Source organism: Heterocephalus glaber, unplaced genomic scaffold (genome assembly GCF_053883595.1).
Source record: "Heterocephalus glaber isolate CG9 unplaced genomic scaffold, H.glaber_assembly_v1.0 deba00001600, whole genome shotgun sequence".
Taxonomy (NCBI): Eukaryota; Metazoa; Chordata; class Mammalia; order Rodentia; family Bathyergidae; genus Heterocephalus; species Heterocephalus glaber.
The window spans coordinates 17,149,711-17,177,032 of record NW_028258372.1 but is presented as its reverse complement, the minus strand read 5'-3'; the positions used below and the strand labels follow the sequence as shown (position 1 = coordinate 17,177,032).

The 27,322-nt window shown below is 40.4% G+C and overlaps 1 protein-coding gene across 2 annotated transcripts; it reads left to right on the top strand.

The window, feature by feature from the left end:
• The first annotated feature begins 7,962 nt into the window (after positions 1-7,962).
• Positions 7,963-27,191, top strand: Nphs2 (NPHS2 stomatin family member, podocin). Of its 2 annotated transcripts, XM_004853357.4 has the most exons (8): positions 7,965-8,321; positions 12,123-12,226; positions 13,717-13,789; positions 15,554-15,636; positions 21,151-21,354; positions 23,717-23,772; positions 25,191-25,269; positions 26,349-27,191. In XM_004853357.4, the coding sequence occupies exons 1-8, from the start codon at positions 8,051-8,053 to the stop codon at positions 26,625-26,627; spliced, it is 1,149 nt and encodes a 382-aa protein (XP_004853414.1). In that variant the 5' UTR covers positions 7,965-8,050; the 3' UTR covers positions 26,628-27,191. The 2 variants fall into 2 exon arrangements, with proteins under 2 accessions (XP_021121014.1, XP_004853414.1); XM_021265355.2 differs by lacking the exon at positions 21,151-21,354 and having other exon boundaries at positions 7,963-8,321.
• The last annotated feature ends 131 nt before the right edge of the window (positions 27,192-27,322 follow it).

The window sequence follows — 27,322 nt, the reverse complement described above, 5'->3', positions numbered from 1 at the left end:
GCAGTTCTTCAGGGATGAGGGATTGCCTTCAGTATGCTGTTCTGGCACCCCACTTGATGCTTCCTATCACAATATTGTTTCTTCCACCACTGAGCGTTCCAGTGTAGGAATTCTGTCAGTTGCCAAGATTATTTATTTAAGATTATTTATTTCCAACTATTCATTTGACAAGTAGGGTCCATAACCGTGCATGAGCACACAGTCCCACTACTGCTCCCTGAAGGTGAACTTGAATTAGAATTCACTTATCTCTTCTAACACAAGCTCAAAATATTGAAGCAACAGTGACATTTTAGGTCCCAAAAATTAGAATTAGTAAATGGTGGTCAATCAAAAGTGTGGGTATTTTTTTGGTCCTGGATAGTTATCCATTAAGGATTGCAAAGCCTTTGAGGAAAGTCTGAGATGACAGGTTCAGCATTTCTGCAGCATCCTTCCTCAAGACTATTTGGGCTATGCTCAGCTGTAGGTCTGGAATCTGATTTAATGCTGAGAATAGGATAACAAGTCTAGAGTCTCTAACTCATAAGATGCCTCCATTCCCCAGACCTAGATTTGTATTTTCTTGGTTGGTTTGTTGTTGATACTCAGAAAGACTTAATGGTTTGTTTGTTTAGTTCATTCCTCAGGATCCTATAATTAATTAGCTGCAACCAGAAAACAGACAAGTGTGCCTCTCACGCCAGTCTATTATGATAACCAATGCCCCCTTTTCTTCTGGTAATTAACTGCCTCCACCTGATCTCCTCCCAGCTTGCTTACGCTGGGAGTATATTTCAATTGCAGCTGCTCCTATCAGCATTCTTGCCTTTCCTAAGTCAGTAAAGAGTTATCTGTGTATCTGTGTCTATGTGTCCAGTTTCTGCAGCTTGAATTTGTACCTTATGAACAAGGATGAGAGACTCTTGAAAAACATTTGGAGTAAGATTTTGACGCACCTGATAAAGTCAATACAAAATTCCTGCCTCCCATGTGTTTTAACATTATGCCAATTTAGGGGCCACTTGATGCCATTACTTACATCCATTTTCCAGATCAAGTATTCCAAGCCTTTGCTCTTCTGCTGAACTTGTTCACTCCTCCCCTCCCACTAGAAAATGACTTTATTCCAGTCCTCATTGAAAATGGAGGCTCTCATACATGAATCCCCTCAACTTCTAGCCTAAGCTTCTAAATTAGTCCCCTCACATCTTTTCTTCTGCTCTCTTTGGGTAAGGGAGTCATCCATCCTGTTTTCGATTCTATCCTTCAACACCTCTAGGACCATGAACCATGTCTTTGGGCTAATTATTACACAATCCTGTATGGTCAACATCTCTTTATAGATTCCTTTCCTATAATATGTATTATGCTTTGATTCTTTTTAACTTACACACACATGGACACAGAGCGAGAGAGAAACAAACACTTCCTTTACCTTCATGATACTCTAGCCTCTCCTTCATGGCCAAATCCTTAGTCTATACTCAATTGTTTTCCACTGCAGATCCACAGTTGATGTGAAGTTCACTTATGCAACACTCAAATTTATTATTACAAGAAATATCAGAATTATATTTGTTGATGAAAGAAAAGATACATTCTTTAATTTCAATTGTAAATTTTTAAGTGATTGTAAAAATGGTTTTTAAAACTTGAGATTAAAAAAACTTGAGATTGTGTGAACATATTTCTCATTGATGGTAACAAATGTAAGCAGCTTAATAAAAATTTCATGTAGCCATTTCAAACAAAATCTGTACTTAACAAGATTCTATTTTAAATTTGGAAAGTAGGCTTTTAAAACCATAGTTATATATCAAAAATAAAATGAAGGATGTAGCTCAGTGGTAGAGCGAGATCCTGAGTTCAATTACCAGTGCCATACACACACGTGCACACACACACACACGTGTATAATTTTCTCACCAAGCCCTATGTAGATGGCCTTAAGTCCCCTGTTTGCCCCTGTAGGGGATTACAATAGTATCATTTTTTATATTTACCATAATTGGAAAAGATGGGAAACACTGCTGTAGGATCTCATTATCTCCCTTCCATGCACATGTAACACTGAAATGGGTAAGAGACAAAATGCAGTAATCCATTGATGGAAACATTCTAAACTGAAGAATACTGGAACTACAGCTACTCAAAATCACTTTTCCATATGCTCTTCTCTGTCTTGAGGACCCTGCAGCTTCGCTCAGGATCTGGTGAGAGAGTCAGGATCTTGGCTACAGAAATAACATCTGTCCTGAGTGTCAAACCTAATGTTATGGCTTTTATCTAGATGTCCCTCCACAGCCTCATGTGGATAGGTGGGGCTTTTTGGAGGTAGCTGAATCTAGAATTTTGATACTGGCATTGATTCATGGTGCCATTCTAGGATTAAGGTCCCCCCTGCCCTGGGTGTGAGTGCTACCCAGTAGCCTGGATAGGATATAAGGGACAGAAAGACTACCATTGCTTTTCACCTTTTGCTTGCTGCTGCTTCGCTATTTGTTTGCTGCTTTCTACTCTCCATGAACTGCTTCTTCTCTGCACTGCTTCTCTGCCATGCCGCCCTACTTTGGAGCCAGCCACCTATGAACTGAAACCTCTACAAACTATGAGCCAAAATAAACCTTTCCTCCTTTAACTTAGGGTGTTGGGTATTTTGTCTCAGCAGTGAGAAAAAAGTAAGACATCTATTTCATGATCTACTGAATATTTCCAGAAGATATTCTAAAGATGCTACTAGCTAGCTCTACATCTTTAATTGAACTCACTGCACCCATCAACTGTTAAACAGTCCCCTTCCTTCATTGTATTCCCTTAGTCCGATGTCAGCCACATTCACTAGTCACTTTGACCACAGTCCTTTTCCTCTAAACATGACCCATATCCTTTCTCACCTGGATCACTTAGAAGAGTCTCCTCTGGAATACCTGCCTCTGTGGGAACAGGGAAGGGGGACGTTACTAGAACCTTTGCAGTGAGTCCTAGTCTCCTGCGAGCCACAGCAGCACAAGGCGAATTAACTTATTATGCAGGAAAGGTAGAAAAATGAGACTTGGAGAAGAAGCTGAGCTTTGGGCCTGATCAGTGCTCTGGGCAGCAAAGACAAAAGACCTCGAGCTTGCGGCACCTTTTATTCAGTACCTCGGGAGAAACAAATGTAACAAATGAAATGCAGAGAGTTCAGTACCTCACATTGGGATAAACAAGGTGTAACAAAAGACTGGGGGGACCCGGGAAATCCAAGAACAATGAGGAACCATGCTGATGAAGATTCGGTTCCTCCCAGGGTGTCTCCCCCTGGTGTAATCTTGTCCTGGAGAATCACAGCATCACCGGATCATTGAGGTATCAGTTGTGACCAGAGGCCAAAATGGACTTATGTCTCAGAATGCCATAGCTGGGCTGTAGGCGGGAGAACTAGGCCTAACCAAATGATTTTTCCCTAAAATTATGTAGCATTGCTCCTGACATGCCTCCATCCTTTTCCCATTTCAATTCACCTTCTGCATGGTTCATAATGCAACTCAACTAAATTGCAAATGTGATCATGTTATCCTTTGCTTAAAATCCTTCAATGCCTTCTTTTGCCTATAAGATAATTCCAAATTCTTTTATATGCTGTAGAAGGCTTTTGTATTTCTTGGTCTACCTATCACTGGTTTCCCCATTTGCCAGTTTGTCAAGCCACTGATTAACTTGGCATGTATGAAATGTTCTTTTTTTTCACTGCTCCTTCTGGCTGAAAGGCCCAGCTCTCAATGTCCTGAGAGTTACCCCCTCATCTCTTAATATGTCCCAAACTAGAATGCCTCTAATTCCATCCAGGTGGAATAACTTCCTCCTTCATGTCTTCACAGCACTATATTGTAGCCAGCCCACCCAGGTGGCCTTCACAGCTGGTCTCAAGTCCCTCCAGCCCCAGGTACCACCTGTGGGGAGCGAGCCCAAGCCTCTGAGCTTTCCCCACCCAGGTGCCACTTGTGGGGGACCTAAACCCACTATGTTCTCCTTGACCCTGGGGGAAGTGAGGATGAATGACAGAGAGACACAGAATCAGTTTAACATGCGGGCAGACAGAGGGCTCTTGCCTACTAGTAGGCAAAGGAGGGTGCCCCCCCATCTGGCTCATCTTGCCTTTATTCACCCAAACACAAGTACAAGCGATGAAAGTAACACAAGATTCATCTGCTTTCCAATATCCATTAGTACATACTCAGGTAAACAGCTTAACCTCAAGTGTCTTAACCTTTCCCTAGAACCTACAATATGCAATCATACCCCGCCCCCCTCAGTGCAGCCTTTCTGCTTTGTGCTCACAAAGGAGGCCAATTAGGCTTCAGTTCTCTGGCCTCCCACATTAGATGAGTGGTTTTCAGCCAGGGGCAATTTTGACCCTACAGGACAATTGCCTATGTCTGGAGACAGTTTTGGTGGTCATTAATCTTGTAGTGAGGTGCTATAGGCATCTACTAGGTAGCATCCATGGATGCTGCTAAAGATCCTACAATGAATGTATAGGAAAGCCTACCTGTCCCACATAACTACCCCCACACCAAAGAACCATCTGGTCCAAAATGTCCATAGTGCACAGGTTGAGAAATTATGATAGAGATCCTGTCACAGCATGATCACACCTATTTACATATGTCTCTCCCTAGTAGACTCTTAAATTCTTTGAGGGCATACAGCATGTCCTGCCTCTACAGTTTTAGAAATAAGCATTGCCCCTGTGGAGTGAATATTTCTATGTGAGAAAAGTAAGTTGTATCTTACCAAGTTGTATCTTGCCATGTTATCTGACAAGCCAACACCTCCATCTCCAGGAAAAGTGTGTGGGAACATAAGTTGCTTGGGGTTGGTGTAGTTAGAGAAGTGGGTCTGGCAGAGAAGCTGCAGTTATGCCCAACTGGTTAGCCTACTAAGGTCTAAGTCTCCATCTTTCTCAAGTCCTCTATCTCCTCATGGCCCTCATTCTATAATTCCCTGATATCACTAGACTCTGTTGATTTTTCTCCCTCGGAAATAGTTTCTGAATCCAGGTCACTCCTACTGCCAAATCCTTGGATCAGATTCTCACCACCATCACTTTCTTAGACCACTGCTTTGCATCTGTAGTTGATCTCTCTGCCATCTATAAATCAAGAAAGTAAAATTTAAATCCTTATAGTTTCCAGTTCTAAAATGACAAGATCTGCAACTTCATCTAGTGCCAACAGTCTACTTTATCCATTAAATAATCCATATAAATCAGCATTCATTCCTTCATTTACCTACATGAGAATAAGTATACTGATTTAGAAAATATTGCAGTCTTTCAAGACCTTTTATCTTGGAAAAGAACTCAAAAGTCTATTTTAATTGGTCCTCACCTTTCTTCTAGTAGCCTCATGACGCACAGAAGGCAATCTGTTAACAAACCACATAAGGAGTAGGGTATTGAGTTTTAAAATGTGCATCATCAATGGGATAAGCAGTGCTTTCATTTAAAAAGGAATCTAAAAGAAAACAGCAGCAATATTAGCAGAGTAAATGAGGCCCGCCAGAAGGCCTCATCTGCTGACTCAGCACTCTCTCCCCAACGCCTCCACCTTCCAGAGTTGCTGTGTTAGCCTTTTTACCATGGTATGTGATGCATTTTCTCAGATATTGTTATCATCATGCATTGTCTCAATCAGACTGTGTTGTAAGCATGTGCTTATACTGCTTTATGTATGGATATAGAAAATGAAGTAAGGATTCTATAACTTGTCAATGGTAAAAAGCAACAAAGAGACTGTGAGCAAGGGTCCAGCATGGGCTGCAACACCCAGTAAGGCCTGTTCACATTGGTTTTTCTCTTACAAGAAATTTCTTTACTTTAGTGGGAAACAGTACAGTTGAAAAATATAATTTGGTCAGATATCCTGCTCATTCTTGGAGTAAAAAGGTGCAATTTTGGCATAAGTCTTTAGCTAGCATTGTAGATCAAATTAACTTGCGACTGAATCAAAATGAGGAAAAAGTGATACAAAGTTTCACTGGGCATGTAACTCAGTAGTACAGTATAGCACTTGCTTAGCTAGCATATGTGAGGCCCTGGGCTTGAGCCCCAGCGCGTGCATGCGTGTGCGTGGGTGTGTGCGTACACATGCACACAAAGTTTCATGCTTTTCCTAATAGTGAAATTTCTAGAGGGTTATGAAGAAACTATATTTAATAACAAATGTTAGCCAGGCATGGTTGGCCTATGCCTATAATCCCAGCACTTTGGGAAGCTGAGGCAGGAGGATGGCAAGTGGCAAGTTCAAGCCCAGCCCGGGCAACTTAACGACTTAGTGAAACCTGGTCTCAAAATTTTTAAAAAAGTGTTGGAAATGTAGCTCAGTGGGAAGGCCTTGGGTTGAATACCCAACATCTCAAAAACCTTTAAAAAAGTAAGAAACTCAATAATTGCATTCCTTTTCTCCCTTTGTGGGTCAAATCCAGCTACAGAATTTTTCTCAATGAAGAGGAGTAGGCAGGAACTGTTAATTAAGACAGGCACTTGAGCGGAAACATTTGCCTTCCCTTATGTAGTCCACATAATAATCAGGTCCAGAGAGTTAAATATAGATAGATAGATAGATAGATAGATAGATAGATAGATAGATAGATATTTGCAGTGCCAGTGACCACACCCAGGGGTGCATCCCCAGCTCTTATTTATTTATTTATTTTGGTACCGGGGATTGAACTCAGATCCTTGTGCTTTCAAAGCAGGCAGCAGAACCACTGAGCTAAATCCCCAGCCCTCTTCTTAATTTTTAAGATAAGGCTTCACTAAGTTGCTAAATTGTCCAGGTTGGGCTTGAACTTGCCACTTGCATCCTCCTGCCTCAGCCCAGAAAAAGAGAAAAGTCTAAAATACTTTATTACTAAACAACTACTTTATTCTCAAATGGAACATATGGAAGAAAGTAAGTGGAATTGGTTTTTGAGACCCATTTGAGTTACCTCAGGTCCTCATTAATCAAGTTTTTGAGAAAGAGAAAACTTCGAGTGAAAATATTGAATAGCAAAAAAAAGTGAACATTATTTCTCCCAACATGAAATCAAAACTATTTGAGTAGAATCATAAATCTTGCTTGAAATGTTATCTAGACCAACCTTCCATTCACCAAAAAAATAAATTATTAATGCGGTAAAAGAGAAATCAATCTAGTAGATGTTTCAAGTTCCTCCGGAGCTGGGGAAGCAGCCTGTCCAGTGGACCCTGAAAAAGTAAAACTCCAGCCTTCAAGGAAGCATGGAAACGGGACGTAGGACCGGACAACAGTGATGCTTTCTTAAAAAGCGAATTTAAACAGATCCTAACTTTTTATGATTCTTCGAGAAGAATTATCAACAGCATTAAACATTAATAAAAATAATAAAGGGGCCGGGGATTTAGCTCAGTGGTTCCGTCACCTGCCTCGCAAGCTCCAGGTCCCTAGTTCGATCCCCAGTACCAAAAAAATAGAGAAGAGATCTCAAAGATTTTTCTTTCTCCTCTTTTAAAATGTAAAAGCTCCGGGTAGAGCCAGCCAACACCATATTGGTTAAAGAAAAGGCAGGGCCAGGATATCAATTTAAAAAAATAAGTGGGGGCATCCTTGAGGAGACCCCCCAGGAGGAAAAGGACGGCTACAGGAGTAACCTCTAATTTCTAAGTCCCTTTGGTATTTTTCCAAGCTCTTTAGCATTACGCTAGGACCACAAGCCCTAATTCATACCATTTTTACAAAGCAGAGCGCCATCACCCCTTCAGCACTTTGTGGGTCTCCGTTGTATTTCATGTAACTACATCTTTAGGGCTCTGAGCTTCACCTGCAGGAACACTCAGAAACTCCGCGCTGCCCTCCGGCCAGACGGCCACTAAGTCAGCGTCTTCCAGTCGCGGGTGGGGTAGGGGCGTCACGGAGCCCGCCACGGCCTGGGCCCGCCCCTCTCCCCTCGCCTCCCGCCCCGCCCGACCGCCTTTAGGGACTCGGTGCTCCCCGCCCCACCAGTCCGCAGACGGCTCCTCGGGGATCGCGCTCTTTCCCAGGGCTGCAGCCCCGCCGCCCCGAGGATGGAGAGGAAGGCGCGGAGCCCCTCCAGGGAGCGCCACCGGCGAAGCGGCCAGTCCTCCCCGGGGGAGAGCAGGAGGGCAAAGGCCGAGAGGAGCAGCGGAGGCCGCGGGACCCGGGATGTTGGGCTGGAGCAGCCGCCTGGACCCTCAGCAAGGCCCGCGGAGCCACGAGCACCCGCTGCCACCGTGGTGGACGTGGACGAGGTCCGGGGCTCCGGGGAGGAGGGCACCGAGGTGGTGGCGCTGCTGGAGAGTGAGCGCCCAGAGGAAGGTAAGAAGAAGCCGCCTTTCCAAATGGTACCCAAAAGCTGTTGGATACAGTGGACAGCACTGCCCAGCTGAGGCGAAACTAGAGCAGACCGCTGGAGGCTCTGACTCCTGGGAGATGAAAGGCAGGAATTAGGAACCCAGCCTCTGACAAGAAATGGAGACCAAAGTGCATCAGAAGAAATACAAATAGTAATCTCAACTAAATACCGCTGATCTCAGAGGCCAGCCATGGTGGGAGGGAGTGCAGTGCTGGTTGGGGACCGATGAAAGTGCAAAGAACCACGAAGTTGGTTTTTGTGGGGCACATGGACACCTAATAGAAGTAAGCACACCCGTGACCTGGTGTCTCTGGGCCATGGTGTGGCTTATTCTTCCTCTTCTCCATCCACCAGTCTTACCTAAAAGCATTTTAAACTTTCTTTGGGATGATCATTCTTTCTAAAAAGCAGAGAGAACAGAGTCAAGCAGAGAAGAGCCTGAGCCGATTTTAAAGTCCAGCTTACTGTCTGCTAGCCTGTGATCATAGAAGGACTTCGCTAGGGATCAAATTACCACCATACTTGCCTCAGAGGGTCGTGTGGGACTAAAATGAGTGTCCCAGAGCACTTTGTGCAAAGCCTGCAGCAAAGAACAGGCTTAATTCTTGCAAGCTTAAAGAGGGACATCAGATCAAAGGAGGGAATGCAGAAAAAGATGTCCCTTTCTTAGGTGAAGCAAATCTTAGGAACAAATTTATTTACCGTGTCCTTTTTATCATGATTGAAAGAAAAAACAAAACTCATTACACCTTAAGAAGTAGAATGGTGGGGCCGGAGATTTAGCTCAGTGTGGCCGCACCTTCCTCACAAGCACAAGGACCTGAGTTTGATCGCAGGTACTGGGGGAAAGAAAAAAGTAGAATTGTGGGTGTTTAAAACAAATAAGGGCCGAGGATTTAGCTCAGTGGTTGCGCCGCCTGCTGCACAAGCTCGAGGACCCGAGTTCGATCCCCGGTACAAAAAAACCCCCCAAAACCCAAATAAGGAATAGCATGTTATATTACCTTCTGCTGACCATGAAATTTTAACATTTCCTGGTTACCAGAAATGTTATATATGCTGGATCATTGAAAGCTACAATTTAAGGAATATTCTGGCAGCTGGGATGTAATCTAAATGGATCACTTTAATACTGTTTTGCCTAACTGATAAACCCCTACTCATTTAAGGGTTGTTGGGTTTCACCTGAAGTCATGCTGAGGTTAGAGAACTTGTAACTGCTGTGTGGCAGTGGGGTATGCAAGGAAGGGAGCCTCCATTTAGGGAGCCCCATCTGTATGCCAAGTACACACTGGGTGTTTCACTGGGATATTTAGTTCCTATCGTACCCTTGTCACTGATCTGGAAACATCCTCTGAGATATTAAGTACCTTGCCCAAGACCTATCTTTGGGAAGCGGAAAGGCCAGAATTCCAGAATAAGACTATCAGACGGAAGGACCCACCCTTACATGGTCTCAGCACTGCTGCCAACTATCTGTGGTCTTGGGCAAGTAGCTTCCCCTTTGTGGGCTTGTCTCTCCAGTTGCAAAGTGGATAGAGCAGGAGCCCGTGAGCAGTGGGTGGGAAGTCCCACTGACGATGAGGCAGCCCTTGTAGAGCCCTTGCCTAGCGGTATCTGGCTCCCAAGGGCACACCATTCTCTTCCCCTTCTCATCCAGCAGCACGGTCCACAGGGCAGGCTACTCAGGACTTGGGAGAACTGCAAGGAGCGCCACCAGAATGTTGGGGTTCTGAGGCTATGTCTAAAGGCTCTTCTTTCTTTCACATTTAATGCTTCACTATTTGCTTAATCAAACAAACTGGATATTCAAGCAACTCATCTCAAGACAATGATATTTTATGGATAAACCTTTGAGCTAGGTCTGAGTACAGAAATTAGTTTTCTATTCACATCCCTAATTCTGTACAAAGGAACTCTTGAGGCCTTTATTCATTTATAAAATGTAAGGCATTAATTTACTAATTAATATTTGTATTTATAAAGTAATTAAAATGGCAATAATACTATTAGTCATTATCATTGAATAATAACATAAAGTTTAACAATTGGGTTGATAAAACAACATTTCTAAAAGTAGGTTCCATGAAAAATAAGTTCCACAGAATGTAAATGAGTGTTCCTTGGAGAAAACAAACCTGATCAAAGGTTTGGGAAACAGCTCAGAATGCTTTTACTGCAGGGATTCTTACAGCCTCCTATCCTCATGAGCACTGGAATGCCAGGGTTGGGAAACATTGCCCAGTATTTTCTGAACTCCTTTGCCCAAGGAATTCTTCCCTTGTGGAGCATTCTCTGGGATTAGAATTCTGTGGGACAGCCTTTGGGAACTGCCCCTATTATGACCTTTAGTGCTTTTTTGGGTTTTGTGCTGGTGCAGCTTGTATACCACATCTGTCCTCTTCAAGTGACTTGTGCATCAACTTGGTGATGACCTCTCTAGACAAATTCAAATTTTAAAAACAAAAAATTTTGTCAGGAGTGGTGTTGCATGACTGTAGTCCCAGCTGCTTGGGTAGTAAGGTACCAGGATTGCAGATTTGAGGCCGGCATGGGCAAGTTAGCAGTTTATTGAGACCCTATGTCAAAATAATTCTTTTAAAGGGCTGAGGATATAGCTCAGTGGCAGAGTGGTTGCCTCACATGTGTGAAGTCATGGATTCCATCCCCAGACACACTCTCAATACATTGGCCTGGCTGGCCCCAAACTCCTGGCTTCAAGGGATCTGCCTGTCTCAGCTTCCTAGTACCTGGGACTATAGGTGCATGCTACTATACCTGGCTTTGGAAGTCAAGTTTTCAGGCCTCCCAATTAGTTATCCTTTTTTTTTTCTCATCCTTTAAAAATAGTCTTTTTACCAACTCCTAAATTTTAGTTATCTTTTAATTCTCTATGAGATTTTATATACTAATAAATAGTATCCCTTTGGCCAGTTTTCTAGTATCTAGAGATTAAAATTCTTGAAATTTACATAATCCTTCCAATTCAACATTTATTGAACACCCATACTGTGTCAGGCACTATTCTAGGGCCTGGGCACTAATGTAAAAAGATAAGCCCCCAAGAGTTTGTGTTCCTGAGGATGACTTTCTTGATGCCATTTCATTTATCACCCAAACATCCTTAATGCTCTGCCTCCAGTTCCTCATCACTTTTTTTATAGACACTAATAGTCTTAACATTATGCCACATAAATGATTTTCAAAGACTGGAGATCAACACCTTAACCAAAGGAAGGAACTCTAATAGTGAAATTTCAAACAGTACGGCAGCTAGTGAATCAATAATTTATTTCATGGAAGATAAATTTCTGGACACTTTAGATAGTAAAACCTGACACATGTAGAGCAAAGTTCCACATTCTTATGTGTATGTATCACTTCTCATTAGAGATACAAGGTATATCTCATGAGCTAGATAGCATCCCCACTGTAGAAATGAGGAGACAGGTTTGAAGAGATCCTGTGTCCTGTGAAGGGCAGCTCTGGATGTGAAATGATGGGGCCAGAACTGGCACCCACTAGTGTTCTGGTCTAGTATCCCACTCCCTTTGCAGGAGCCTGCACCACCCTCTGAAGGCCCACCCAGCCCTTCACACAGACAATACCCCTGGCCCCCTGAGCTCTTACTACTCTGATGTCTGGCTCATTCTAATATGTCTAGCAAGGTCTCCAAGCTGCTCTGACTCAAATACCAAGGACTGAAAAGTGCCAGTCAGTTAATATGGTGAGCTTCCAATATAATTCTTCATTTTTCTTTTTAGGTACCAAGTCCTCCGGCTTAGGAGCCTGTGAGTGGCTTCTTGTCCTTGCCTCCCTGCTCTTCATCATTGTGACTTTCCCTTTTTCCATCTGGTTCTGCATAAAGGTGAGTTTCCTTGAGGACGAATAGGTAACTTCCTGGTGCCTCACTGACCACATCAGGATGCTGTGTTTGGTACCCAATTGTCACATCATGTGGAATGCCCTGGTGGCCACTCACCCTCCAGGTGAGCTCTCACTCTTCCAAGACTTGGCTAAAAAGTAACTGTGAAGTAGCCTTCCTTGACTCCTCCATATTGTCGTTCCTTCCTTGTTCTCCTGGGTCACTCTGCTTTCACTTCATTTGTTTTTTTTTTAATTAGTACATGTTTGCAGTACAGACATTCCTCCATTAAATGGTCACTAAATGAGGAATTGTGCATTGTATGTACATTATAATATTCAGAACAAAGAAATGGTCAAAGGAAACTCCAACTTGATGACTTTGCTTTTACTTGCATAGCTCTTACATGTAGTACTATATAATACATAAAAGAACATAAAACTACACTACTGTACTGCACAGTACAATCAGCAGAAATCATAGTACTGTATTGCTGAGCTATGATGTTCAGTAGATTAGATATATTAAATACATTTTCAACTTACAGTGGACTTATCTTGTTGTCGTAAGTTGAGGAACATCTGTATTTGGCTAGTTATTATTCAGTGGAGTGTTTTAAATGGAGTGAGGATGGGGAGAAAACTGACTTACTTATACTCACAAACCACTCCTTTATTGATTCAGTAAATATTTACTGAATATTTACTACATATTAAGATTCTTTTAGGCCCTGGGAAAAGATTGATTGTATACCATTAAAGCATTCACAGTTTTGTGGAGTGTATATATAAACAAATAGATCAACTAAGTTAATGATAAGCAATAGAACTCAGATTTTGATACTGGCCCAGAAAGTGAAGTTTATTTTTTTAAAGAATATGCAGTAACTTTCCCATTCTACTAATAGACTACTCTACTCAAAGAATTTCCTTTTTGCCACTTAAAAGTATCTCTATATATTTTCAGGGCATCTTCAACTTTTCAAGATCCATAAGAACCAACAAATTAAAATCAGTTGGGTCATTTTGAAGCAGACTTTGAAGAAATTACAATTTGAAACAAAATATCACGAGTGGTACTAAAACATACATCCTCTTTCAGTTAAATAGTTAGTAAGTAATATGTAAGCTAATAATGTAGAAGTCACTGAAAAATACAAGATTAAACATGTTCTGATAAGATCTGACTTAAGGAATATTGGACATAGGAAAAATCTTATTGTTTAGATAGTCATGAGTCTTCAATCAAAATTCTCTCCTTAGGATCAGAAATTAACATAGCTAGTAATATGTTCTTCAGTTTATTTCTGAAATTCTATACTTAACTAAATATAAATTTTATAGATTTTTAGAACATTAAATATTAATAGGAATGTGTTCTTAGTTCTCAAAACAAAAAATTTCTGATACCTAGCATCACTTTCATACCAAGGCCTTTTGAAGATTTTATTTTTCTTTCTAGGAGTAATTTGAAAGTTTTACATTTCCCTTTAGGTTGTACAAGAGTATGAGAGAGTAATTATATTTCGACTGGGACATCTGCTTCCTGGAAGAGCCAAAGGTCCTGGTAAGAAGCACCTCTCTTTAAAAAAACAAACTATCCCTACCCCCAAACTTAGCAATTTCTTCAGTCTGTGCAGCTTTATAACATGGACCTTAGATTATAGGAAATAACTTGATTTGTGATATTTGCATTTCCAATCTGTTAGTTTTTTTTGTTTTGTTTTGTTTTTTGGTACCGGAGATCGAATTCGGGACCTTGTGCTTGCTAGTCAGGCGGCGGAACCACTGAGCTAAATCCCCGGCCTACCAATCTGTTAGTTATAATGCAAGTTTTTAAGAAATTCTTCAGATAGCATTACTGCCAGGTCCCAGGTGGCCAAGAGAAAGGATGAGTGTAGACCCCCACACCAGGGCCAGACTAATTGGAATAGGAAGTCAGCTGGGAACCCGTGGATGAGACTGGTTTGAGTACAACATATGTATGATCAGTGTCCTGTGAATTCTGAGAAAAGCTGAGCTAGTTCAGAAATGAGGGGTCAGATCAAATCATGAAAGACAGGCAAAGTTCAGCATCCAAGTAATAAACTGGTGGAATTTAATAGACATATACTGAATACTTCCTGTGTTCTAGAGACTGTGCTAACTAAGAGGGACACAAAAGTGGATGAGTAAGACCTAGTCTTTGACCTCAGAGTCCTTGAAACCTAGTAGAAGTGATGTTCAGGGATCCAGGCTGATTATGGGCCATAGACAGAAGTATGATTGGTCTGAAAAGTAGTAATTGGGGTTTGGAGATAGAAGGCAGTCAGAAAAGTCTGAGAAAGAGCCAAGTTCTACTGTACATATATTGGAGAGAGTCTGTGTTCTCAGCAAGGCCTGCAGAAACAAGTAGAAAACAGAGACCAATGTAGGATACACAAATCAGACTTTGAAGATTCAGAATCCAAGAGATGGGCCCATATAAAAGTAGAACTAGACTCTGAAGTTCCAAGACATGGACCATCTTGCTGTTGCCCTGGTATTCTGGAGCCCTCTCCACTGGGGGCCCAGAAGGCCTAGTAGCTGGGCTGCTCCCTAGATAGATCCTAGGTTCTGTGAGATTCTGCTGGTTCCAACAAAGCTATGGCTCCTGAAGGAGCCCACAGCACCCCAAGGGACATTGGGTTCTCATAAATCTATCTACAGATGCTTAGCATACATTGACCCTGTACATATTATTGGGTAGGTGAGGACTACTTGGCCAACCAGAAGGCTGGTATCATGATATTGCTATTCTGATTACCTCTGGGGCTCACATTTTAAGAAATAATGCATGGAGGTTGCTGGCTCTAAAGTTTGACACGTAAGTACATTCATAGATTAAGAGCAATTTTACAGAGCACCTACAAGGCGCTAAGTCAGATGCTGAGGATAACAATAATACATATGACAGTCTACACAGGGAACTCCATTCAATGTAGAGACAGACATGTAATTGAAATCTGGAGGGGTCAACACCATGACTAAAGTGACTATAAAGCCGAGTTTGATGGGAATACTTTCTTTTTATGCTTCTTATCCTGGAGTAAGTTTTAAGAGAGCTCCCTTTTTACCCTCAAAAGGGTCCCAATTTGAATAATGGATTATATGGTAACCTTAGCTACACCCCCCACAAAGAAATATTCCCCCCAAATCACTGTAAGGGCAGAGGTGAGATTTCTCAATGATCTCAATGTTACTAGAGTCTAAGGGAAGCAATCCAGTGGGTAATTGGACCCTGAAAACATGAACCCCAAACCATGCCCATGTTTGCTATTCACCTATCTACTTCCCGTACCCCCTTTTCTAGGTCTGTTCTTCTTTTTGCCCTGCCTGGATACTTACTACAAGGTTGACCTTCGTCTCCAAACCTTGGAGGTACCCTTTCATGAGGTAAGCCAAATGCTAGCTTTGGCTTTCTCTGCTCATTTTCCATGGTCGAGCTACCAATTCTAGCCCAGGGCAAATGACTATGCTCAAAACTAGGCAATATGGACTACACAGAGTTAACTTTTGTAATCAGTAGGGTGAAAGGCAACCTATACAATGGGAGAAAATATTTGCAAATCATATATCTTGCAAGAGTTTAAATTGAGGATATATATAAAGAACATTCTCTCTCCTCCCCCCCCCCCGTTTCTCTAGAGAACCTTGGCTCATACTGATTTAAATTGACATTTCTCCAAAGAACACATACAAAGATGTAGATATACAAATGACCACAAACATAGGGAAATAAGCTCAACATCCCAAATCATAAGGGAAATGCAACTCTAAACCACAACAAAGCACCACTTTACATCCATTAAGATGTTATAAAAACAAAGAAAATAGCAAATATTTAAGAGGATATAAATGGAAACATGTTCATTGTTAGGAATGTAAGATGGTACAGACTACAGAATGCAGCTTCTCAAAAAATTAAAAATAGTATTAATATATGATCTAGCAATTTTCATTTTTATATATACTTTAAAGAATTAAAAGCAGTATCTTGAAGAAATATTTATACATCTATGTTCACATAGCAACATTGTTTATAATAGCCACAAAGTAGAAGCAACCCAAATGGTCACTGAGTGCTGAATAAATAAGTAAATGTGATATATAATCTGCAATGGCTATTATTCAGCCTCTAAAAGGAAAAAATTCTGACATATCCTAGACGAACCTTAAGAAACCTAAGTGAAATAAGCCAGTCACAAAAAACAAGCAAGTACTACTTATACAAAATACCTAGAGTTGTTAAATTCATAGGGATAGAAAGTAGAATGGTAGTTGCCAGGGGCGGTGGAAGGGAGAAACAGGCAATTACTATTTAATGATGTTAGCTTTGCAAATCAAAAAGCATTTTAAGTGAGTTTGATCCTGGTACCAAAAAAAAAAAACCCCCAAAAAACAAACAAACAAAAAGCATTCTAGAGTTTGGGTGCACTACTGAACTTTACACTTAAAAGATTAATCCTAAAATGTATACCAAAGATGATAAATTTTGTTATACTGTAGTTTAACATAACTAAAAACCTAGAAAGTAAAAAGAAGAGATAATATCCAGATTTTTCTCTGTGATTCAGATTTATAAACTCTTCCTCAATTTTCTTCCACTTTCAGTCTGAGGTTCTTACTCATTCTTTTTGTAAAGAGAAATTATGTTTTTAAAAATGTTTACTCTAGATAATAAAACTGAACAAAAGGAATAAAACTTACCCCCCATCTTTAAGAGATATTTGTACACTGATGTTCAGAGCAGCATTATTCATAAGAACTAAAATATGGAAGCAATGCAAGTGACTGTGAGCAGACAGATAAGCAAAATGTCATTGTACATACAGTGGAATATTACGAAGGACACCATGACATACGCTACAAATTGGATGAAGCTTGAGGATATTATGCTGAGAAAGCAATCACAAGACAAATACTGTATGATTCCACTTTTATAAGATACTTAGAGTAATAAAAATCTTAGAGACAGACAGTATAATGGTGGTTGCCAAAGGTGACAGGAAGGGAGAAATGGAGAATTATTGTTTAATGGATATAAGGTTTCACTTACAAGATGAAAAGTTAATGGGGATGAATAGTGATAATAGTTGTACACATTACAAATGTATTTAATACCATAGAACTATACACTTACAATGGTTAAGATAGTAAATCTTATGTGTATTTTTAATTAATTAATTTTGGATTTTTTAGAGAGAGGGTCTCACTATATAGTTCAGGCTGGCCTTGAACTCACTTTGTAGCCCAGGCTGGCCGCGAACTCACAGTGATCTTCCTGCCTCTGCCTTCGAAGTGCTGGAATTACAGATGTGTGCCGCCACACGTGGCACAATAAAAACACTGGGAATGATCAAATTATGTTATATGCATTTATGAAAACATCACAACTATTCTGTGTAATTAATATGCACTGATGAGAAAATTTGGAAAATATACTTACCCCTAGTCCTACTATCATAGATAACTTTTCATATTTTGGGGTCTAATTTTTTGGGATTTTCTAGGTATGTGATTTATTTACAGACAGGTGTGTGTGGGGGTGGGTGGGTGTCTGTGTATAAAATTATATACACCAATTGGAAACATGACCTTTTGTTACTCAACAATATATTGTGATCATCTTTTCATATATTAGCTGTCTTCTAGCCCTTTATTTTAAATGGACATAAAGCATTTCATTGTGTGGCTGTATTATCATTTACTCAACTAACTCCCTATTATTGATGTAAATTGTTTCCAATGTTTTATTCCAATAAGAAATACTGCAAATAATAATTCTTACTGCTAAATTCTTAACATATATCACTATGATAAATATTTTAGAAGGAAATACTGAGCACATACATTTTTCTTTTTTACTATTATATGTTTGTGATGCATGATAATTACATTCATCTTGGGAAGCTGGTACACATATATATCAAATCTTAATCACTTTTACTTTCCCTTCCAATCCCTGCCCTCCCTCCTCCCCCTCCCTCAGATCTCTTTCTCATATCTACAACGTCTAGCCCCCTGTTTCTTATCATCTCTCTTTTATTTTGCTCTTTAAATTATTTATATTTGGGTTTCTCACAAGCAAAACTATGCAATATTTAACCTTCTTTATCTGATTTATTTCACTTTGCATTGTGGTCTCAAGATCAATCCATTTTCCTATCAGTGGCTCAAATTTATCCTTCTTCATGGCTGAACAGTACTCTGTTTTATATATATTACATTTTCTTTATCCATTCATCTGTTGATGGGCACATAGGCTGCTTCCATAATTTAGCTATTAGGAATTGTGCTGCTAAAATCATAGGTATGCATGTATGATTGTAATATGATGTCTGTAACTCTTCTGAGAAGATATGCAGAAGAGGTATAATTGGGTCAAATGGAATTTCTATTATTAGCTTTTTGAGAAATCTCCATACTGATTTGCATAGGCTGTACTAGTGTACATTCCCACTAACAATGCAGAAAGGTTTTTTTTTTCCCACAACCTCACCAGTATTTGTTGTTTTTTGAGTTCTTGATGATAGGCATTCTTCTGGAGCAAGATGGAATCTTAGTATTGTTTTTTTCATTTCTCTAATGGCCAAAGATGTTGAACATTTGTTCTTGTACTTACTGGCCATTTATACTTCTTTTTTGAGAAGTGTCTATTCATTTTAATTGCCCATTTTATTGGGTCTTTTATTTGGGGGGGGTCTAATCTTTTGAATTCTCTATATATTCTAGACATTAGTCCTCTATTCAAGGATAGGCTGGCAAAACTCTTTCTCACTTTGTAGGCTGTCTCTTTACTCTGTTGGTCATTTCCTTTGCTGTGCAGAAGCCTTTTATTTAGATATACTCCCATGTGTTGATTTTTGGTGTTATTTCTTATGCAAGAGTTCTAGTAAGAAAGTCTTTGTCTGTGTCTTTGAGAGTTTCACCTATTTTATCTTCTAGCAGATTTAGTGTTTCTGTTTTAATATCTAGGTCTTTGATCCATTTTGATTTGATTTTAGTACAGGGTGAGAGATACAGGTTTAGGTTAATTCATTGGCACATGGATAACTGGCTTTCCCAGCACATTTTAAAATTTGTCAAAGAGGGTTATATTTTCTTTATCCTGTTTTTGTCCCTTGTCAAAAATCAGATGGCTGAAGGTACCTGGCATTGTTTCTTCAACCTCTACTCTATTCCATTGGTCAACATGTCCATTTCTGTGCCAGTAACATGCGTTTATTACTGTAGCTTTGCAGTATAACTTGAGGTCCAGGATTATAATGCTTTCTGCTTTGCTCTTTGTGCTCAAGATTATCTTGGCTATTCTGGATTTCTTCTGCTTCCACATAAATTTTAGGAGTGCTTTTCTATTTTTGTGAAGAATTGTTGGTATTTTAATCCAAATTTCATAAAATTTATATCATTTTTGCTAATGTGGCCATTTTAACAATGTTGATTCTGCCTAATCAAGATCAAGAGATTGCTATAGAGGTCTTTCACTTCCTTGGTTAGGTTAATTCCTAGGTATTTAATGTTTTTGAAGTTCATGAATGGGATTGTTTTTCTGGTTTCTTTTAAGGTGGGTTTAATGTTAGTGTACAAGTACACTATTGATTTTTGTGAGTTCTGTATACTGCCACTTTGCTGAATTTATTAGTTTTAGAAGTCTTATGGTGGAATTTTTTTGGGTATTATATTTAAAAGATCATATTATCTGCAAATAAGGATAGTTTGATTTCTTTCATTCCTATTCATATCCCTTTTATATCTTTTTCAAGCTGGACTGCTCTAGCTAAAGTTTCAAGTATTAATTTGAATAGGAGTGGTAAGAATGGACATCTTTGTCTTGTTCCTGATTTTAGAGGGAATGCCTTCAATTTTCCCCCATTTAGTATGATGTTGCAGGTGGCTTTGTCATAAGCGGCTTTTATTAGTTTGAGGTAAGAGTCTTCTGTTCCTATTTCCATCAGGGTTTTTAAAAATCATGAATGGATGTTGGATTTTGTTAATGTTGGATTTTGTTTCTATATCTACTGAGGTGATAATGTGATTTTTTTTCCTTGCTTCTGCTTATGTGACATATTACATTTATTAACTTATGTAGGTTGACTCATCCCGCCTCCCTGGGACAAAGCCAACTCGGTCATGATGTATAATCTTTTTAATGATTTGTTGCAGTCTGTTTACAAGTATCTCATTGAGGAATTTTGCATCTGTGTTCCTTAAGGAAATTGACCTGTAGTTTTCTTTTCTTGTTGACTCGTCTAGGTTTGGCATCAGGGTAATGCTAGCTTCAAAGAATGAATTTGGCAGTGCTCCTTCCCTTTCAGTTTCATGGAGGAGTTTGAGAAGTATTGATGTTAGTTCTTTCTTGAAGTTCTGGTAAAATTCTGCAGTGAATCCATTGGGTCCTGGACTTCTCTTGTTTGTCAGGGTTTTTATTTGCTGCCTCTATTTCATTGCAAGAACATGCATTTTTTTTTATGAGAACATGCATTTTTAAGGACTTTTGATTTGCTTCACCAAATTACCCTCTAGTGTGCACTCTAGGAAGCATATATGAGAGTGCTTATTTCCTACAAGATGCCTCTCTTTTTACCAGGCTTGTGTGTATCCTTTTAGAAAGATCTAATATAAAATCAATGGAATGTTTTCATACAAAAGTTATTCTTGATTTTTTTTACAAAAAGATTTAAAATAAGAACAATTCCTGTAAATCATGGGTTCTTTAGTGGATGTAATAAAAACTCCACAATATTCCAAAAACGTGTCTATTTTGAATACAGGATAGACTACTAATCATTCTTTTTTCTCCTTGATATAATTTTACTCTGAGAAAATTCACTTTGCAAACATTTAGTTCCTTTAGCTCCACCTAAGAGCCCAGGAATCAAGCCTGCCATCCAAATTTTTTCTGCTTAGGTTGTGACCAAGGATATGTTTATAATGGAGATAGATGCCATCTGCTACTACCGAATGGAAAACGCCCCTCTTCTCCTAAGCAGTCTCGCCCATGTGTCCAAAGCTGTCCAATTTCTTGTCCAAACCACCATGAAGCGTCTCTTAGCTCATCGATCTCTTACAGAAATTCTTCTAGAGAGGAAGACCATTGCCCAAGATGTAAAGGTAATTGGATAAATCTAATGTTGAATATTTTGAAATATCTCTTTTACTCATTTATTCACCAGAGAGTTATTAAATACTCCACGTACTGTTCAAGATGCCATCTGTTAGGGAGCTTATAGCTAATTAGAAGTTGCCAAATTGACCCTGAGTCAATTAGGACCACTCATCTGGTGCACAGAGTTTGCTCCCAGCCCTGCCCCAGTGATTGGTGGTCCACCCCTGTGATGTAAGTTCATTATAAAATACAGTGTTGGAAGTAGCTGCTGGTGAAGTGGTGGGGCTGTTAGGGATGGATGGGAGTGTTGGTGGTATGTGAAGATGATAAGCACAGTTCCTAGGAGCTTGCAGTCCAGCTGGGGGAACAAGCATAGTATGCGCAAAGTTAAGTAATGGTAAATTCAAACAAAGCTTTCTGAAGTAATAGTTACAATGTCACAACCCTTTCATGATTAATTATCCAATCATTTGTCCAATTTAATTGATTTGGAATTAGAGGAGGAGAGAAGAGTAAAACCTGTCTCCCAAGCAGCCTCATGTGGTCCACAGGCAACAAGATCAACCCTCTTATCCATGGCCAGGAGGTATTAAGAAGACAGGCTGAGACCAGAGCAGGACTCCAGGCAGCTGGCCAGTCAAGTGGCAATACCAGTGACTGACCCTACCATTAAAGCCATGGGGAACACAAGCCCAGAGTGAATTATGAGGTTGTAAGTTAGATAGAGGTGGAAGGAAGACTTTAAATAGATGGACCCTAAGAATCAAAGGCATTCATGATTGTTCTTCATGGAACCTGAGCAATTACTAATGTGAAAAAATGCAGTGGGCAAATATTATAAAACTAGAATTAGCATCTTGAAAAGGGGAAAAATTTGACAAGACAAGCTAGAAAGAGAAAAAGAAGAAGAGGGACACATGGAAGTCGCTGTTCTGTCATTTAAAAGACATTCAACATGCTCAACTGTCCCCTGCAACCTCTTCCTTGTTTGTCCTTTTCCTCTGAAGGATAAAGTCCAGACTCTTGTCATTCAAGCTCGTCTTTGTTACACTAAATTATAACTTATGTATTTACATGTGTGTCTCCACAGATTACAATTAACTCCATAATGGCAGGTGCCATATTTTATTCATTTCTTTGTCCTTAGCCCCTGGCATGGGACTTGTCAAACAGCAGACAGTTGTTTGGACAAATGAAGAAATGACCCAACTGTTGTTGCTGCCATCTTTCCTTCACTGAATCCAATACTCCAACCTACTTAGTATAAGCCCAGCATTCAGCACTTCCATGCTTCCAGGCCTCCTCTTGAGCTGTTGTTTCTACAGGAAATCCTTCCTTTTTTCCCACAGAAAATGCCGCCTCCTCTGTGATATATTTATCAAAACTCCTTACTCTCACCTGACCATCAAATTAGTCAGTTTTCTCAGACTCTCTACACACTAAGAAATCATCAGAAAGTAAAGAGGAAAGAGGAAACACAGCATGGAATGCGCCAGGCCCAGCTGGCCCCTCCTCTCCTGAACTCACAGTTCACCCCATTTCCAACTTTAGCCTCAGAGGACAGAAAGGACTGGGAAGCAGGAGAACTGATGCCACCAGGAATAAGGAACAGAAAGCACCCTGTAAATGACAGCCATTTGGCAAGGAGGGTAGAGATGCTTATTCTCTAATAAGTGCATTTTAAAGCATATTAACAAATACATCATCTATATTATTAGTTTCCTATTGCTTCTATAATAAATTTCCACAAACTTGGTGTCTTAAAACAATATGAGCTTATTTTCTTATAGTATTAAAAACCAGAGTCCAAATCTGTCTCAGTGGGCCTACATCAAGGAGTCAGGAGGCTTGATAGCTTCTGAGGGTTGTGGGAAACAAATCTGTTTCCTTGCCTTTTCAGCATCTCGTAGCTGCCTGCATTCCTCAGCCCTTCCTCCCCTTCTTCCATCTTCAAAGTGCACCTCTGCAGGCTCTGCCTCCATCTTCACACCCCATCTCCCTCTGCCTCTCTTTTACAATGCCACTTGTGATTGTATTTAGGGCCCACCCAGAACAAGCTCAAGATTCTTTGACTTAATCACAACTGCAAAATCCTACTTGAGGTAGCATTCTCAAGACCTAGTGATTAGGACATGGACATTGTTGGGGGCCACTTGCAGCCTATCACATCTCTAGGTCCACAGATATTATGGAATGGCACTGTATAAGTTAACTCTGTGGCAGGCATCGTGTAGTTGAACAAAGCAAAGCAGGTAAGTACTGTGCTCTGAAAGGAAATAGTCTTTTTACATAATGGTCACTGGTGTACAGGCGTGCTCTACTGCCACCTGGAGGTGCCTACTGACATCTGAGCTCTTTTTTCCACAGGTCGCCTTGGATTCAGTGACCTGCATTTGGGGAATCAAAGTGGAGAGAACAGAAATGTGGGTAGGAAAATAACCGGGAAGAATAATATAATAAAGGGAACTATTTTTGTTTCATTTAAAATATTTCATTTTTGAAAAATTATTTTGAGTCCTGAGGCAACATTAGTATAAATTTTTAAAAAAGAAAGAGAAAACCATCTAATATTTCACTGCCAAAATATGTAATACACTGTCACATATGGGCAGATTACTCTCATGTTTTTTCACCATGCATAAAAAATGTCAAACCTTGTTTTAAAAGATAAAATCACATAAACTTGCTGGGCATGGTGGTGCACACCTGTAATCCCAGCACTTGGGAGGCTGAGACAGGAGGATCACCACGAGTTCAAGGCCAGCCTGGGCTACACAGTGAGTTCAAGGCCAGCCTCAAGTACACAGCAAGATCCTGGCTCAAAAAAAAATATCTCACATAAAACTTACTACACATACAGCTTTAAAGCACACAGCTCAGTGGTTTTAGTATATTACCAAAGTACAACCACCACTACCATCTAATTTCAGAATGTTTCCATCATCCTAAAAGGAACTCCCCTCTCCCTCTCACTTCTTAGCCCCTGGTAACCACTAATTTAGTTTCTGTTTCAATGCATCTGCCTATTCTGGACATTTCACATGAATGGAATCATTCAATATGAAGTCTTTTTGTCTGGCTTCTTTTCACTTAGCATAATGTTTTCAAGGTTCATGTAGGGTGTAGCATGTGTCAGTACTTTATCCCTTTTTATAGTTAAGTAATATTACATTGTATGCCTGTAAAAATTGTATTTATCCACTCATTGATTAGCAACTTTTTTGGCTGTTATGGATATTACAATAACATTCTTTTGTTTGAACATGTTCACATACATAGGAGCATATAAAGGAGTGAAATAACTGGATTGTATGGTAACTAACTTTTTTGAAGAACTATTAAACTCTTCCATATATGCATTTTTGACAGCTATACTCAGGGTAATAAGACACTTTTTTATGTAATCCACTAAGGTTTTTATTTGGTCAGTTTTACTCTTCAAAAATCAATCCTTGTCTTTTATAAACTTAGATAAATTCCTCTTTGTTATTAATTGTATGGTTCTCCAAGGCTGGTTTTCATTGTCAAATTTAAGAGCTAGAGGTTAAATTAAATCTTAAGTAGGAAAAATGATCACATATGAACACAAAATGTGCTGTTCATGAGAACCCTACAGCCCCCTGCAGCATCAGGGGTGATCCTTGTCTGCATTTGAGGTTCTGCCCTCAGACATGCTCTCCTCTGCCTACCTTCTACCTCAGGACTCTAGGAACAGCACATTCTATTAAATCAAAAATGGACTACTCAAGGGACAGCAGTAGAGAAGGTAGAGAGTGTTTAAGAAAGCCCTTGCTGCTAAGTTCACTGCTGCACCCACATACCTGCCTTCTTTCTTTTCCAGTAAAGATGTGAGGTTGCCTGCCGGGCTTCAGCACTCGCTAGCTGTGGAAGCTGAAGCACAAAGACAGGCCAGAGTGCGGGTGAGCCAACACTGAGCCCACTGAGCCTGCTCTTGGACGAGCACCAGGGAGCCCAAGGAAGGCCTGCTTGTGGAGAACATTGCTCCTCTGCTTCCTTATCTTTGACTCATCCAGGCACTGGGTGGAATCTGGCTTGCGCCCCACCACTCTATTAGAATTGCTCTTACAAGGTGTCCTCGCCTCCAGACCAACGCCATGCCTCTTCCTCTGTAAGGCTGCTGCTAACAGTGTCCACCTCCTTCCTGAGTCTTGCCTTCACCCCCTCTCCTCCCTCATTCTTGCACTGACATCTTTCCCTGGGTAATCTCAGTCACCTGTCACCTCTAGGTTAATCACCTGGAGGTCTCAGGCCTGTGTCCCTAGGTCTGCACAAGCCTTGAAGGAACACCCATGAACAGTGCTCCATTCTCTCAATGCCAGGGCCTGAGAAATCTGTGCAACTGATAGCTTCTACTCAGGCAGCCAGGGAGCAGCAAAAATCCGTCTGGCAGCAGCTTCCAAGGAGTCTGGAGGTCGGGGAGCAGTGGGAAGAGGAAAGTGAGGAAAGAAAAGAGGAACAGAAAGTAGGTGAAGAGAAAACCCTAACTACAAAAGAACAGCAATAGCTTTGGAGAAAGAAGAGGAGAAAGGTGGTCCTCTCTGACTACTTTCTGGAGGCATCTGGGTGGAAAGCTTGGTGACTTCTCTTCTGAAATGCTTACCATTTGTCTTGACCAAGCTGGAGTTCACCCTTTCATAATTCCATGCCTTTACCTGGAATGCTGGCCAACTTTTCCTCTGTATGGCAAAATCCTACTAATTTTTCAAGCCCACTAGATATTAATAGCTTTCTTAATGCTTCATTTACACTTGTCATGGCCCATAGTAGATTCCACCTTGAATGCTGATTAATGGTTTATTCTGTTTCCCTTACCTCAAGAGCCTTTAGAACAAAGGCTGAATCTGTTCACCGGTGCCCACAGTACCTGCCAGCAGATGCACAGTGCTTGTTTGCTGAGGCACATGAATAGAGAGCCATTAAAATCCTTGTGGAATGGAGAAACACAATTGCTTTGCTTTTCTTCGCATCTGTTTTCTAGATGATAGCTGCAGAAGGGGAGAAGGCTGCCTCCGAGTCCCTGAGGATGGCAGCTGAGATTCTGTCAGGAACCCCGGCCGCCGTTCAGCTTCGATACCTCCACACTCTTCAGTCTTTGTCCACAGAGAAACCTTCCACTGTAGTTTTACCTTTGCCATTTGATCTGCTAAATTTCCTGCCCACTCCCAGCAATCGAACTCAAGGAAGCATCCCCCTCCCAAATTCTGCCAAACCTGTTGAGCCACTAAATCCCAAAAAGAAAGACTCTCCCATGTTATAGGGTAGATGGGCAAAGCATAATATAACTGTAAAGGGGATCTGCATCAGACACTGTCCTTTGGTTGCCAAATGGAATGTCCTTACATCAAAATACAGACACAGAAGATGGTGAAATGCTGTAAGGATATAGAAGGCACCTCACAAGTTTAGGTGGATCATCTAATCAGAGTAATTAAGGGAAAGAGCTTTTGTATACATTCTAATTTGGGAAAAATTTGATTCTAAACATAGTTCAAATGTCCCTTTTACTGTATAGTCTGGCCCTTTTGGCAAGGTTTCTGCAGCCCCCATATCCCTTTCTCTGAGCCCCTATCGTTGTGCTTATCACACTCGATTGTAAACCTGTACCTAAGATTCAGGTTTCTCTCCAACTACACTCGGTTCTTCAAAGGAACTGCTCACGCACGGCCCCCAGTACACTTAATCCTTTAGCTCCACCCCAGTTCCTCACATCTAACCCTGGTAGCTGCACAGTAGTGACACCTCAGTGTTCCTGAGTATATGCAAGAAGAGATGTGCTTGTGTTGGACATAAAATTTACCCCTAATTAAAAGAATTTAAAAGGAATTCTTGGTATGGAGATTCCTTTTTTCAATAAGGAAATTAATAAAAGGATAAAAACCATATATATATATTCTTTAAAACTGAGGAAGAATTACTAGAATTAGGGGGCTGAGAGTAATGCATTTCAGTATA